Consider the following 17,138-nt stretch of genomic DNA (forward strand, 5'->3'; position numbering starts at 1 on the left):
ATAACGTGAATATATTGTGGAAAATTTGTGTTTTTTTTATATATCAAAAATAATGTAATAAAAAAACACACACACAATTTGATATATTAAATAAATTGCAAAATATAAAATAATCAAAAAACGAATTGAATTTGTAATAAGAACACATTCACGGTCAACAAACAAAAAAAAAAAAATTAAAATGTAAAATATAAAATAAATTATACAATATATGTATGTAATTAAAAAATAAAATGTATATCGTATAATTAAAACAATTATAAAATTTTAATTTAATTTACTTAATTCAATTAATTTGAAATTATTTAGAAAAAAAAAAAAATTTCCCACCATTCTCTGTATTTCCACATTTTTCCTAAAATGAGAACGAGAAATTTTAATTTATTTGGAATGAGAATTTGAAACACTCATAATTACATTTCGGAAAAATTGGAATATGGAACAGAATTTATATTTCAAGAGAATTTTTAATTAAAACGTTAAATTGTTGCTTTTAATATTATTTTTGTTTGTATAACAAATTTTATTTTATATCACAGTTTAATTTCTTATACTGTATAACAAATACTGTATAACAAATTTTATTTTATATCACAGTCTAATTTCTTATACCGAATTAGATAAAGCCGAATTCCACTTAAACTAATTGCATGAAATCATTAAAAATTTGATAAAAATATTTCGAGAAAATATAGGTTTTTGGCTGATCTTCTTAAAGATAGCAATATTTGATATTTTTCAATTTAATTTTGAATAATTTCTGTATATATTAAATAATATTATAACTATACATATATATATTTTTTATTTAAACAATCACTAATTCCACCGACTTTTCAAATTTAATCACATAATTTGTTACTATATATAAATTAATATCAATTTTATTAATTATTCAATAATAATTTCAAAGTATAAAATTATAGAAAATAATTAAAAAATATTTTATATATTTTTATTAATATTAAAAGTAACAGTTTTTCATAAAACAAAAACTAAAATTATTAACAAAAAAAAAATTCCCAAAATGCTTTCAAATACTTATATTACTAATTATTATAATAATAATAATCAAAAAAAATAATTGATAATTTAAGAATTAATTAAAAACTAAAAACAATTATATCTGTATACCATTATAAATTTTATTTATAAATATACTGTTATTCAATTAAAAATTAATTTCATACAATATAAAATTAAAGATCCCATATAAATAATTAAAAATTTATAAATTTTTATATAATTATAAATTTTCAATGTTAATATTTAAAATATAGAGAGATTTGATATGGCAGTCATTTAATTATATTAATAGGACCAGTTACCATTTTCAATTATTAATATTTTATATTATAAAAATCTATATTATAAAATTAAATACGTGTTCAATTCGATTTTTTTATTACAAAAAATAATTATTATATTAATTGGAATAAAAATATAAAATTATGTATATGGTAATTTTTTATTATCTTATATTAAAATAAATTGTGAATATTCACAATTTTCCAAAATAATTATGTATATTGAGAAGAGCAAAAGAAATATAAACATATTATATAGATCCTGTTAAGAAGAGCAAAAAAAAAATATATGTATATAAATTATACCCTATAAATATGCAATTTTAATGAAAAAATATTAAATTGCGATCAATATTTTAAAAATTTCAATATTAAATTGCTTCATACTGAATAACAGTGTTTTATAATATTATGTAATTTAATTAGTATACAAAATTTATATGTCTGTACACTTAATGAAAAGTTAAATTAAATATAGATTTTAAGTAAAATTTCAAAATTACATTAAAAAAAATATTAAAAAACAAATAAATAAATAAAATGAACTGATTGCAAAAAAATTTCAAAAATTAATTACTTAATTATAATTTTAAAATTGTGAAAATAAACGAAAAATATGTTTAATAATTGTAAAATAAATTTCAAAAGTTTTTTTGTTTTGTTCTATATCAAATAAAAAATGTTTCTTTTAAAATTAATTAAAAATCAAATAAAAATATTTTTTTTATTACTTTAAAAAATTTTGAATATAAATTCAATTATACAAGAGAAATTTTGAAAATAATATTTGATAGGAGCGCTTAAATTTGAAATTTGTATAACAAAAGAAAAATATATATTGGTTAAGACTCATTGGTAAAACCGGATATGTTTTTAAATGTAATTAATAAACTCAGTTGAAAAAATTATATTTTTTAGTTATATTAATTCTCTATAAAACATGAAGTACTGTAAAACTGTACTTACTAAAGAATTCGGCAATTACAACTCTAAAGCTGAATTTTGTATTATTACTGTTATATTGCAATTTTAAAGACATAAGCAATTTTTTTCAATTATATACGTTCTCTATTATTATTTATGCAATAATTATGGAATTAAAATTGTGAATTCCACATATTTTTTTTTTTTGTAATTACATAAAATTAACAACGATTACATATTGCGTACTTATAATATTTTATGACATTTTTATAATTACAATAATTACTTATGTGTTACATTAATTTTAAAATAGATTTTATAGATTCGCCTATAATATGCCATAAAAATTCAGTTTCCACCCTGACTCCGTGATATAAAACCCTTGATATGCTTTATATACCAAATAATTCATTAATCTTGTACGTTTGAAACAAACAAAATTTTAAAAAATTAATTCACAAATTAACATTCTATATTTAACGTACATATATACATATACATACAAACATATACATATTTCATATAATTATTTATTACAAAAGATTTCAAATCAAAACTCCATTTTCATATTATTCGAACCAAAAACTCGGATTCATTCTTTCGAACCAAAAAAAAAATCATTCTCAGCTGTATCTAAAAATAAAAAGTTATAAAAAATTTATTTTTATTTGATTCTTAAATAATTTTTAATTGCATAAAAAAAAAAATAGCAATTAATTGCTTTTAGAGTTTCATTAAATGTATAAAAAAAATAATAATAAAAAATCCAAAAAAAAAAAATATTAAAAAATATATTAAAAATATTTTAAGTATAAAAAAACAATAAAAACTATATGAAAGCGAAGAAGAAAACAAAAAATAAATTTATAAATATAAAAAAAAATTAATTGCTTAAATCTGCAAATATTTTCAATTAAATATTGATAAATAAAACAAAAATATAAAAAAAAATTAAACACACATACAAAAACAAATAAAATCTTTTGAAATTTAAAAAAAAACACAAGTGTATAAAATAAAAGAAGAAGACATTTTATTTCTTTAAAAATATTGTAATTCACATACAACTAAGAGTTAAAACAAGAACAACAACAGCAACAACAGAAGAAACACAAAAGATGATTTAATAAACAAAAATTATATTCGCAATAACAAAAATAACAAAAAAAAAAAAACTATAATTAAAAAAAAAATACAAAAAAAAAAACGTGAATGTTTATGTGTTGTTAAAATGTATAAAGAAAAACTATATATATATATATATATATATATACACACACAAATAAAAAGAAAATTATACATAAAAAAAGGATAAAACTACAAAATAAAGACAAAAAAAAAATCGAGGATAAAAATTATTAGTTTTTATTTAATACAAATTCAATTTCAGTGTAAGGGTACTACAGGCTGCTCTGGAGGACAGATTGATACAGCTTCCAGGTTAATGTGAAGCGTTGAACCCCAGAGGAGGGGAGTCTTGGGTGATTATGCCCGCTCAGCAAAAGAACTGCGAGGAATCGACATCCACAAGTTACTCAAATTTGCCAGAAAAGTAAGTGTAGCGCTTAAGTCGAGATATGCGGAAAGGGCAGAGGGGGAAGGTCTAACACAGTAGGTCCAACTTTTTGAAGACGGTGCATTGTTATTCCATATCAAATTTTATCTAAGTTAGTGCACGTGTACGTATAGGTAATCTTTAATATTGCATAAATACACAAAGCAGTTTATGAATTTTCATTGCCTAATTGTGTTCTAATTCACATTACTGATGTTTTCAAAAATTTGGAATAGTATTCGAATATAGTTTGATATATCAATGTAATAAATAATATATTTTAAAACACAATAACGGTAATTTAAAAAAACTTTGGTGAAATATTGAGTGAAAATAATTAAAACAAGTTGAGGCCAAAATATCTTTGATATTGTAATAATAAAAATTTCTCAAAAGCGATTTAATCTTGTTCCAAATCATTCTTAATTTATAATTTGCAAATATGTATCGATTTGCTATTATATTATATCGCACCCAAAATATTTATACAAACATCATATGGCTTTCTGGCTTTATTAAATTTGATACTTTAAACCTTTAAATGTTTTCAGCGCTACCTATATTTCATATGGAAACATGACGAAATAATTTTTCAAAAATTTGATTTTGAAATTAGAAAAATATTTCAAATTTCGAAAATTATTCCATTACCATTTTGTTTTTCAAAGACACAAACCATAATATTATTTGATCTTGAAAATTGTGTTTCTTCCACCGTACAAGTAAAAAATCGTTACAGCCATCTCTTGGATATTTTTAGCAATTATTTTCTTTGTAAATTCTTTTCGAATTGTTTTGTATTCCGTTTGCTTGATTTACGAGTAGTTTCTTGTACTTTATACAAGATTTTCGTAATGTTTAGCAATTCGGGATTAAAATACTACATTATTATGTAAATTATTATAGTCAAATTAAAATATTTACCAAATAAATTTAAATATGATTAATAAAATAGCAATTTTTTTGTTAGAAAATATTTTTTTTTCATTATAATTATATTTGTTTCCATTTTGTTTTTTCTCCTTTTTTACACAAATTCTCTGTATATATTATTAATATTTTCCATATATATTTTATACAATGTCTTTTGCTTTTTTTTTTTTGTTTAAAAATTATAAAATTTTCATTATTATTAATAATTATTATTATTTTGTTAGCTACTAAAAATTATTTTCATTGATGCAATTTTTTTTTATTTTTTTAATAATAATTTTTTTATTCTGTAAATTTATTTTACACTCCTTTTTAATAAATGTTATTTTAAAAATTATGAAAATTTTTTTTTACAATTTTCTTTTACTCAATTATTTTAATTAATTAATTAATTATTCTTAAAAACTAAATAAATAGTTAATTACACTTAGTCAATAATTTATTATTAATTTTTATTAGTTTTCTGTTTTTTTTTTTTTTTTTGAAATAATTTTGCTTTTATAATTAATTTAAAAATTACATAACATTTAGGTGAAATAACAAAGCGCCTTTTTTTTATTTAAACAATTTAGTTTTTTTTTTGCTAATTCATTTTTAGATTAAAATAACAAAATTTATTTTTTATTTTATTATTAAAAATATCTAATTAAAAACGAAATTTTTGCTTTAAGTAAAATTCAACTTTAAAAATATTTTAATTTTAAAATTATTTTAAGTTCTTATAGAGGTAAGTTCAAAGTTACAAGAGAATACGGTCAATCTAAATCTTTTCGGCTCAACGATACAGATTATAAAAATTATACAGAGATTTCAATTTTAATTTAAAATCATGTTTTTTCTTTTTAAATTGAAAATATATTAATGTAATATTTTGAAAATTTTAATGTATTAATATTTTAATAAATTATATAATTGATTAATTATAATAAAATTTTATGTTATGTTTATGTTTTAATTCAAGCATCAATTAATCTACATATTTAAAGTTCAAAATATTGTAATAATTAAATTTGAGGACGAAATGAAAATTTTAGATTATAGATCAAAACTACAAAAATTGCAAACCTCACAAATTAAAATAATAAAAACAATTTTGTTTTAGATTTAAATTGATTTATGAATGTTAAAAGAAATTTATATAACTTTGAAATAACTTTGAATTTCTTCTTTTAGGACAACATAATTGGACGCAATTAGAAAGATTTTAAATAACTATTATACATAAAAGTAGAATATTATTAAGTATTTTAAAATATTATTCAATATCTTGCTACATTATAAACTTGTACTTAATAATGAAGACGAAAATTTAATTTTAAAATGAGGTTACAATGAAATAAATACATAAAATTTAAAAATTTAGAACTGTGGCAGTAATTTGAAATATTATTAAGCAATAATATTTCAAATAAAAAAATATATTATTATGAGAAATTCAAAAATTTATATAGTAAAATTTTTCAATTTCCATATTTTATAGTTTATAAATAAAATAAAATTTGCTGCTTGTGCGCAAAATTATTTAAAATATTTTCATAATTCTATTATTTTATTGCCATTCTTTTGTATTTTCTTTTTTTGTTTCTTTGTTTTAATTAAGTACAAAATTTTTCTTTAATATTTAATATTTATTTTTTTCTTTTTAATAATTATATTTTGATTACATTGTAACAAATTATTAATTGGCAAGTTCATTGTTTATATATTTTTTTTTTGTTTGTTTTAAATATTTATAAATTATTGTATGATTTTTATTTGTATATTTAATTTAAATGATATTTTATTTAAAGAAAAGATATTCTATTTTAATAAAATTCTATTTTTGTTTATATAAATGAGTTCAATTTGTATTAAATTAAAAAATTTTTATAATAATTTGTATAACATAATATTTTAAAAGTATGCATATATAATTTATATTTATTTTATTATATTCTTTAATTATATTCTTTGTATATAGGAATAGGACAGTAACTTTAAAGTAATTTATTCGAGAATTGAAAAATATTATTCAATATACAATAAAATTTGATAACATTATGATAAAATTAAAAAACAAAAATTCTATTGCACGATTTTTAAACGATACCATGTGATGTGAATCATCTTGAATTTTCTTTAACAATTTATTAATGATAATTAATATAGTTGAATATAAATTAATTTTTAGTATATAAATATTAATTTTTAAAAGTTTCGATTTACAAACTTATATAAATTGCATTTACTTGTACATATTAAAAATTTCATCGAAAACTACACTGAAAATTTCTCATAGAATTTTAAATAATTGAATTCTGCTTCAGATACAAATTTTTTTAAATTTACTTAAGTTTGTTTGAAAGAATTTAATTTTAATAAATTTCTCCAAATAGAAGTAATTTTTTAAGTGTAAAATCTTAATTCCATTTTGTTATTATTTACAAAATATTATGAAAATTTTTTTAAAATTCTTAAATTTCAAATAAATAATCTAATTTATTATGCAACAAGTAAATGTTTTATAATTTATATTTTAAATTTTATATTTTTGATTTTTCCAGTAATATCATATTTTACATTATTTAGGAATGTGTAATTATATTCATTTTTAAATAAGTTCAGTTTTAATTTTCATTTTAAAAACTTAATGAAATAATTTACAAATACATTAAATTACAAAAAATTAATATTATAATATAACATATAATAAATATTAGAATAATAAAATATTCAATAAACATATTGCTGATTCTGAACCGAATTAATCAATAAGACAAAAACAAAAGTATAATTTAATTTAATCAATTAACATTTTCAATTTAATTTAGTTATTTAATCTTATTTCGTATTATTATAGGATATAAGTTTTGAAAGTTTTTTTACAATAATTACATTGGTTGGCGAACATAATATTTTATAATATTTTATAAAGCTTGAATAATTTCAGAATTATCTAAAAACAAATTTTAATAGTGTAAACATCTTGTGATAAGAGTACAAATATCTAATTTATTGTAGTTAATTTATTAGAATTTAATTTTCTAATTAATTTATTTGAAATGTTTTTAATTACTAACATAGTTTCTTTAATAGTTTTAAAAATTTTGTTATACGTATGCAAATAATATATAAATTCTAAATAGTTGTGCATACCATAACATTGTTAATAAAATTAGTAATAAAGTGAAGAAAAAAACTACTAGTATAACAAACATTTTAATTTTTTTTTTAAATAAACGCAAAATTTAAAAACAAAAAATTGTTACAAAAAGAAAATGTTAAAAAATTTAACAAAAATATTAAGTTTTTAAATATTACAATAATATTAATTTGTTTCTGTTTGTTTTTTTTTAAATAATTGCATTAATAATATTACAACGACATAGTTCTACAAAAAAAAAATTATTTTGCCAACTTCTTTCTTCAATAAGATGGCAAACGTCGATTTCATCAGTCAGCTGATAATTCATCGATTCGGCAACGTACAGCATGTTCAACAACTTCAAGGCTAGGATAATAATTCTTTAACCAGACATAATGTTGCAGATAGCAGATTTGAACTCTAAAATAAAAAAAAAAATTAAAATAAATAAAAATTTTTCAATATAAATTTTAAAATATTTTTACCCTATTCACTGGTCTTCTATGATAACCGGCATAATGATTTAAGACAGCATTTGAAACAACACTTGCAGTATCACTATATCGACCATGTCCTCTGAAAATTCAATAATAATTTTTATTTTAATTTCAATTTAAAAAACATTTTCAAATTTTATTTTTTATAAAAATTATTTAATCGTCTCTTTAATAACAAGAAGTTTGAAGGTATTTATTTTATTTTTTTTTAATTTACTCACAGTTTAAGTTTCTAAACTTATATATATATACATACATACAGAATTTGGAATAGTAAATGCATAAAATAATCGGAAGTAAAATAAATATAAAAATGGTATAATTATATGGTATAATAAATATATATAGTAAAAATAAATTTAGAATAATCAATTTGAATTCTAAAACAAGAAAAAGAAAACATCGAATGAGAGGTTGAAAAATAAATTTTATGGAAAAAATAATTATAAAATATCTAGATTAAAAAATATTCCCCCCTCCAAGAAATGTATAAAATATGGAAAAAGAAAAAGTTTTTTTTTTTTTAAATATCTGGGGGGGTTCTAAAAATTTGAAATATGAAAAATTGCGAAAAATTTCTTTTAACCTTCTTGAACGTTCGTCTCTGTCTTCCCAATCATCATGTCTAGCGTTCCCATTTCTATACCTTTCATCTCTTTCTCCAACCCTTCTACCAGGCATATCACCTCTACCATTTTGTGTCTGATGCTGATGTTCATCCCATTCTGTAAGATCCGTTTGACTATGACGATAATGTGATGGTTGCTGTGGTTTTTGATAATCCGATTGATAATATTCCTAAAATACAAAATTATAAAATTTAATTGCATCCAATTTTAATTTCAAATACGAAATTAAATAATAAATTTATAATATACATATGAGGCCAATTTCCAAAAATATATTGATAAAGCATTTTAGAATTTGAATTTTTTTTTTTCATAATAGAAACCAAAACATAAAAAAAAGTGTTATTTTAAATTTTTATTTTTTATAAATACCTTCATTGAATGTGTAGACATACTAGGTGGAATGGGGCCACGATCTTTATAACCGCCGCCGCCACCTCCACCACTACCTCGATCTCCACTATAAGGACTACTTTCTTCAGATCCAGGTGATCTCTGATTTTATATATAAATGAAGTAATTATGATGTAAGTTTTGTTTTTTGTTTATTAATTTATTAGAATTATTAAAATGAATTGATTTTTTTTTATATTTTAGGTATTGAATTTAAGCCATAATTAGTCAATTAGTATAATTATTTTGAATAAAATATTAGCCGAGAATATATAAGTGTATTTTGAAGCTTGTCTTATTTAAAAAAATTGAAGTTAATAAAATTGTGCTTTAAATATTAAAAATTTTACTCAGAAATTTTAAAATTTCTTAATTTACTTATAAAATTTTTGGTATAATTGAATGTAAATTTGAGAAAAGAGTCGTTTTTGGCATATTGTTTAAATAAGCATGATTCGTGGCACTCAAAAAATGGCTCAATTTACAGCTTATTAGGCAAACATATATTAGCTCAATTGGCTCAAATTGGCTCAAAATGGCTCAAATTGGCTCAAACTGGCTCAAACTGGCTCAAATTGGCTCAAACTTTACTAAAAATTATTTAAATTATGCTGTGTCGGCACATACAATTTAAGTTTTTCTAACTATATTTGTTTTATAACAGAACAACAATTCATTAAATATCAGAACCCTTTTACAATTCATAGAAGTAAAAGAAGCTTCCCATAGCAAGTTATTTAAACTTCATTTACCATTATAGAAACCAACACAAAACCTCAACATTAAATTTTAAAAAAATTTAGAAAAAATTTAAACAAAATCATCGAAATAAGGATAGATTTTTTATCCTTATCGTAAATTAGAAATATAAGCAAAAACAACAGCAGTTTGAACAGAAAAATGCATTTTGAAATTTTTTCCTCTGCATAATTCAATAAAAAAACTTCAAAAAATTCATTGATGTTAAGCAAAAGTTGAAATTATTTTTTTTTATACACTCATATATAACCTTATTTATACACACACACTTAAATAAATAGGAAATATATTTTAGCCTTTTAACAGCTTTTTGGAACAGCGTAATTTAATTTTTCTTTTTTTACAAATTAAGTTATCAGATTATTCTATAGTTACTGTGTAAGTTTTCCCTAAATTTTTGAGTAAAATGGAAAAATGAAAATTTAATGTAAGTGTTCACTTATAATATGAATGAATACTTTTGTTTAAATTAGAGCAGAATGAAAGTTTGATAATAGTTCTGATAGGACCTATATATGGGTAATTGATATCATAATAGTGCGCTTTGTAAAATTGTGTTTAAACGAAATTTATTTTGGTTAACAGAACCGAAAAGTTTTTTTAATAAATTTATATAAGAAAAATTTAAAAATTTTATTATTTTGTAGACCAGCCATTTTGGGTCCTTCTGTTGTGTGTTTAATCTTACAAATTATGGAGGAATGAATTTAAACTTTATTGATTTTCAATTTTTTTTATTAATGAGGTATTGTGCGTGAGATATTAGATATAAGATTTAGATTTATGAATTAACTTCATTATGAAATATTTTATTGCCATCACTTGAAGGTTATAAAAATATCGAATTTATAACATTTAGAATAAGGTGCTTGCTTTCCTTTACAATATTAAAAATTTTGAAAATTTTTTCAATATTGCAATGAGTATTAAACTTTTAAGTATGTGCACGACATCAAACGTAATTTAAAAAAATTCAAGGATATTTTTCAAGAAAAATATATCAGTGATATTTTAAAAACCCGTTCCCAATTAATGGTTTTAAAGTTGTCATTTAAAATATCGGTCAAATTACAGTGAAAATTCACAATAATCAACTTCCTATAAATTAAATTTATTATTTAGTCATAAATAATAAATTGCCTATAAACGGGACGAATGATAAAAATTGTTTATCATACCCTGTAAATTGTTCATTATACCCTTATATACTATATATTGCAATCATTCTGAATTCTTACGTCACATTCAAAGGAATATAACACTTAAAACTATTCCTGGAATATGTAAGAAATAGCATGAAATTTAAAATTTCTTTGTATTGAAATTCTGTAATATTGATATTAACCTATATATTTGGATTTGAAATTATGGAACCCATAATTTTGCACATAAAAATATCTAAGAAGCCACATATGATAATAAATTTTCATATAAATACCCCTCACAACTCACAACATATTCTCTTAAATATAGACTGGTGTATTTGGGAGTGTTTTCCCTTAAATAGCACACTAAAATTATTGATCGTTCATTTTATATAGCTATACAAATTTTCTCTGTTGAATAAAATATAAGGGAGAACATTATTAATAATATTCGCTCAATGTTTACTAATATATATAAATTTAGTTTTTTTCAAAAAGACAACAATATTAGTAATTGCATACAATCATGCTATATGCATTTTTCATATAATGACAAAGTAAAAATGTCCTTTAATAATATTATTTTCTCTTGTTTTTTTACAAATTATAATTTATTAGTGGGAGCTTGTTTCTAGAAAATGATGTAGAAAAATTATTAATCAATAAAGTGGTTATTCTTGACTTACACCACAAAATTTGCCATTTATATTTTATTAAAATTAATTAGGGGTTTAAAAATGCACTTCGATACCATTCGATACCAAGTCTAAAGAATATTTTTAAAAAAAAACCTATTTGATTCTCGTATTTATTATTATTTCGAACTTCAACATGTAAACGAGTAAGGAAGGTTTATTAGCAAATCTAATTATATATAGGGTATTGAATTCAATAAATTTAATAAAGTTGTAACGAAAACCATAAGAATTGAAACTCGTTTGAAGCACTTGTAAAATTTGTTAATATTAAAATAAATTTTTTTTTATTTTAAAGTTTGAGTGGCTTCGATATTCGATTAATTCAAATGAACAATTATGCAGAAATAAATTAAGGGTGTATGACTCTCATTTCTAAGCTTTTCTTGTTTTAAATACAATGAAATTTAATTATTCTATAATTAAAATAAAAAATTTAACCTCCAAATAATTTTTATCATTCATCCTTTTTTACAATTCCATTATTTATGCAATCATTCACAATAATTTTAAACAGAGCCTGTTTACACTGGTCGACACTCGACAATATTGACTTAATTAAAAACTCTATACACACATTCATGTTAACACTCAAGCATATTTCTCTTGTTCTCACATTGAGTTTTCTCATTGTGTGCAACGAAATGTATAAAAATTTCAATTTAAATGTCAATGTCAATTTTATGTATTGTATAAAATGGCGTATAAATTTTTTTTTTTTTTAAGATTAAAATATGAAAACCCTTACATCATATTGATGATAAGACATTCTATTATCCCTGTTATTGTTATTATTATTATTAATATTATTATTATTATTGTACTTCGGTGATGGTGGATGTATTGATTCCTGTGGTGAATAATCCTGACTTGGTGGTGATCTCTGTAAATTATTATTAATAAAAAAAAAACAAAAATTGTGCAAAATGAAAAAAAAAAAACAAAGAAATGAAAAGAAAAAATTAAATAAAAAAAAAAATTATTGTAATTATTTTATTAGTTTTGCATTTTCTATATTAATTAAAATTAATTTCTATATGTATATAACAGTTAAAATATTATGACAACTATAAAGATTCTTATTAGACTAAAATATAAATGACAATGTTTAATAATTAATAAGTGATTAATTTAATAAAAAAAATATGACAAATTACCAATAGCCTAAACCATTGAACAAAAAATTACCAACAAAAACAAAACAAAGAAAAAAGCAAAAAAATAATAAAAAATCAAAAAGAGGAAGGAAACACATAATCGAAGTTAGACCAACAAAAGTGATGAAAAAAAAAAAAAAGAAAAATAAGAAATAAAACCAAAAAATAAAAAAAAAAATTAAAAAAAAAAAAATTTTCTGCAAATTTCGTTTTTCTTTTTTTTTTTTTTACTAAGTACCTGTACTTGTGGTTGTGGTTGTGATGGTGGTGGTGGTGAAGACGATGCCGCAGATTGAATAATATTTTCAGTGAAAATTTCTTCAATATTTTCTGATGGGCTACTGGAAGGATATTGCTGATGGTGGAAGGATCATAACAATTTTTTTTTTTTTTTTTTTTTGTGTTCAGTATTTTTTTTATTAATGTTTTTTTTTAGAAAAAAGTTAGTTTGTTTTTATTATAATAATATTGTTAATAATATAAAAAAAAATTAGAATTAAAATAAAAAAGAAAACAATATAAACAAATTAAGAAACAAAACAAAAAAAAAATAATAACAGTAAAATATTTTTTTCTTTTTTTAATTATTATTACGCATTAATATAGCATTTATATATTACTGTTATTATTAAAATAAAAATAAATAAGAATAATAAATAAATTTAAATAAAAATAAATAAAGATGACAACGACGACGATTACAACAGCGACGACGACGATGACAACGACGACATTGCGTGACACTATCAGAAAAGTCATTAATTTGTTGGGATGTTTTTTTTTTGTTGTTTTTTCATTCTTATATTTAAAACATAATTTCTTGACATTGATTTGTTTCATTGAAGGAGAAAATCAGAAAAAAAAATTATGTTGTCTTTCAAGGACAATACAAGAACTGTAAATATTCTTTAAATGGAATTTTCTTATTTCGAAAATCACAAATTAACTACTAAATACATGTACAGATACAAAAATTCAAATGAACCTATCTACATTTTTTGAAATACATATATTAAGGCGTCATTCTGTTATAAACAAGAGTGAATAAAAAGGTTCTGGTTCTTATAAAACATTTGAAAATTTGACAATTAAAAATTTAACCAATAAAATATAAAAATTATCGAACTCATTCAATTTCGAAATTAATCATCCAATTTTTTCGAAAATTCAAGTATATTTTCGCATAATAATGAGCTAAAAATTACTTCTATCAAAATATTGTAAATTTCTTTGAAAATTTTTTGGTAAGCTTGAATAATATGCACTATAATTATATGCACTATGCACTATAGTTTTAGATTAGCCGAATTAAAATTCTTGAAGATACTGTTTAAATATATACGACAAAATCAAGGATTAAATGTACAATAATGCCTCATGAGTCTTTACAAATTAAGCTCAAACTATCTGATGGTGATCAAATTTTACGTCAAACTTTAATAATTTTTGCTACGAAAATTATAATCAAAATAAAAATCAGCTGATCGCCGCTTCAAACTTCTTACAAAAAATTAATTGTCACCATTTTACTTTTGAAAAATTTGAGAGTTAATTTGATTAGAATCAATTTCTATTACTTTTTGTCAGATAAAATGTCAAACAGGGTTTTACATACATATACGACTTTCATCAAATTCAAATTAGACCGGAAATTTTGTCGTATGTGTGAACAAGCCTCAAATATTTATAATTCTCTTAAAATATAGTTTCACTGTTTTCTTGTATTAGATTTCAGTATAGTTTTTAAGGATATAACAAAATTTTTACGCAAAATCTATGAACAAAATAAACAAATAGGAAAATATTTGTATATGTGTATGTATTTTTAGTGTTTTAACGTATAGTTTTATATTGTTTGAAATTTTTCCTTCTTTTCCATTAAAAATGACATTGATAAGAATAATAATAAGTTTATTTTTTTTTTAAAGTTATACAAAAAAAAATTTTTAAGAAACTATGCAAAGATCAATTTTAATTTTATCCTTTTGTTCAGAGCACGTTTCGAAAATAACAAAAATTCCCGTATTATATAATGAAATTTTGAAGGAAACATACATACATATAAAAACTAAATTTATTAATGTCAATAAAATTTAATATTCTTTGTTATTTAAATTTATATAAAATTCTCGGAATTGAAATTCTAATTTTCTATATTTTAAGACGATGAAAATTTAATGTTATCTTCTTACTTATAATAAACATTTTCGAATTATCATTATAAAATTATGTTGTTCTCGGACGACTTTCACTGTTAACCGAGAACAAAACCACAACGCCAACTGTTAAGCAAATTTTACATTATAATGCACCGCATACATAACACGCATACGCAAAAATGATGTTAAAAAAACTTAAAAAGTCTTGTAAATTATTTTAAAATTGAACAAATCTTTTGTATATAAGTAAAAACTGCGAACATACTCTAATTCTTGTCAAATTGTTGTGATTTTAATTTATTTTCTAAGATTCTTACAAATTACTGTAAATTAGTATTGAGCCTTGTGCTCAATTTTGGAGCTCTCTTTTAATTAGGCATATGTAAAATAAATTTATCTAAAACAAAAATTGTTAAGAGAGGATTCTCTTTAGTAGAGCGTTTCGCTCATTGCAATTTTTTAGGGCTACGAACATAGAGAGCATTAGTGCAGTGCAACACTATTATATTTATTATTCTGACGAATTGAAATATCGGGAAATGGAGAACAGGAAACAATTTTGTACGACAATTTGATTTTGTTCACGCATTTTAACATTCAAATAATGTCAATTATTAATTATTTTTTTGGGAGAAAATAAATTTTTAAAAAATTAAATTATATTAATAATAATTATAAACTTAAAAACAAAAAATAAATATTAATGTTTCTGGCATAACACATGGTTAAATGCTCGAATACAAAATTTACTTTTTCTATAATTACTTTTTCTATTTTCTTTTTTTTTTCTAATATTATACTAAATTAGTTATTAATTAAAAAAATATAATAATAATAATTGTATGAAGTTAAGTTAATTTCATTAATAATTATAGAGAAAATGTAAAAAACACTAAAATTTATTTTTTCTCTACATTTTAAAATTTAAAAAAAATTTTTTTTTTTGTATACTTACTTCTTTACTGGGACTTTGACTTCTTCTTTGTTGCTGTTGTTGCGGTTGTGGTTGTGGTTGCTGTTGTTGTTGCTGTTGTTGTACTTCACGTGCATCTTCATAAACTTCTTCATCTCGCTGTACTGTCATTCTCATTGCTTCTTCGATTTCTTCCGGTGTTACATCTACATTGTCTAATTTTTTAAGATTTGGCAATGCTCGTAACACAATTGAACGATAACTATATATAGGATGAACATAACATTAATTTTTAATTTAGAAAAGATTTTTACAAATTTTTAAGTATATAATAAATTAATTATAATTTACTTACTTTGAACCTAAAACATCACAACATGGATTTTCTTCTAACCATAAATATTTTAAATTTGGAAGATTTTGTAAATAGGCAATTTCATTAATATCTGAGATTGAATTTTTTCTCAAATATAATTCTTGAAGATTAAGGCAGTCTTCGAACGGTGCCAAAGACGATATTTTATTAACACTGAAAAACAAAATTAAATAAAAAATTAATACTGAAATGCCAAAATAATTAAATTTCAAATTTATTTTTTAGGAAAATTTTGAACAAAAAGGAGACAACAGTCATAAGGCACTTGGTAATCAGAGTACTGGCAGTGTCTTTCAATAAAATATTGTCTAAAAACACTACCACATAAGAATAGATGATGGAGAAAATAGTTAATCACTGCTTTAAAAGAGTGTAAGTTTCTGGACTTCAACATCAACGACTTGACGATGCCGAATCCATCAGTTCCGAAACTGGTGTGTCTACCAAAGATTCACAAGGAAGGTGAGCAGTTTAGGGAGATCATTTCCGCTAACGGCGCCCCAACATACAAAATTGCGAAGTGGCTCGTGAAAAGATTTGGGGAAATGGATTTCCGTTCCTGTTCTATCAAG

At 21.1% G+C, this 17,138-nt stretch overlaps 1 protein-coding gene across 7 annotated transcripts in view; it reads right to left on the bottom strand.

Moving 5' to 3' along the window:
- Positions 1-7,866: 7,866 nt before the first annotated feature.
- Positions 7,867-17,138, bottom strand: part of LOC129612541 (cilia- and flagella-associated protein 410) — a 67,865-nt gene continuing 58,593 nt past the window's right edge. For 3 of the 7 annotated variants that reach the window (XM_055526196.1, XM_055526194.1, XM_055526195.1), the window contains exons 4-11: positions 16,546-16,719; positions 16,233-16,452; positions 13,357-13,473; positions 12,710-12,844; positions 9,342-9,464; positions 8,927-9,138; positions 8,329-8,419; positions 7,867-8,263 (exon numbers count right to left, since the gene is read on the bottom strand). In XM_055526196.1, the coding sequence (XP_055382171.1) occupies positions 8,210-8,263; positions 8,329-8,419; positions 8,927-9,138; positions 9,342-9,464; positions 12,710-12,844; positions 13,357-13,473; positions 16,233-16,452; positions 16,546-16,719 (1,126 nt within the window). In that variant the 3' untranslated portion in view covers positions 7,867-8,209. The remainder of the gene's footprint in view (positions 8,264-8,328; positions 8,420-8,926; positions 9,139-9,341; positions 9,465-12,709; positions 12,845-13,356; positions 13,474-16,232; positions 16,453-16,545; positions 16,720-17,138) is intronic. The other 4 variants (XM_055526197.1, XM_055526198.1, XM_055526199.1 and 1 more) reach the window with 4 other exon arrangements.

Source organism: Condylostylus longicornis, unplaced genomic scaffold, assembly GCF_029603195.1.
Source record: "Condylostylus longicornis isolate FDR11 unplaced genomic scaffold, ASM2960319v2 ptg000074l, whole genome shotgun sequence".
In the NCBI taxonomy this organism is placed as follows: Eukaryota; Metazoa; Arthropoda; class Insecta; order Diptera; family Dolichopodidae; genus Condylostylus; species Condylostylus longicornis.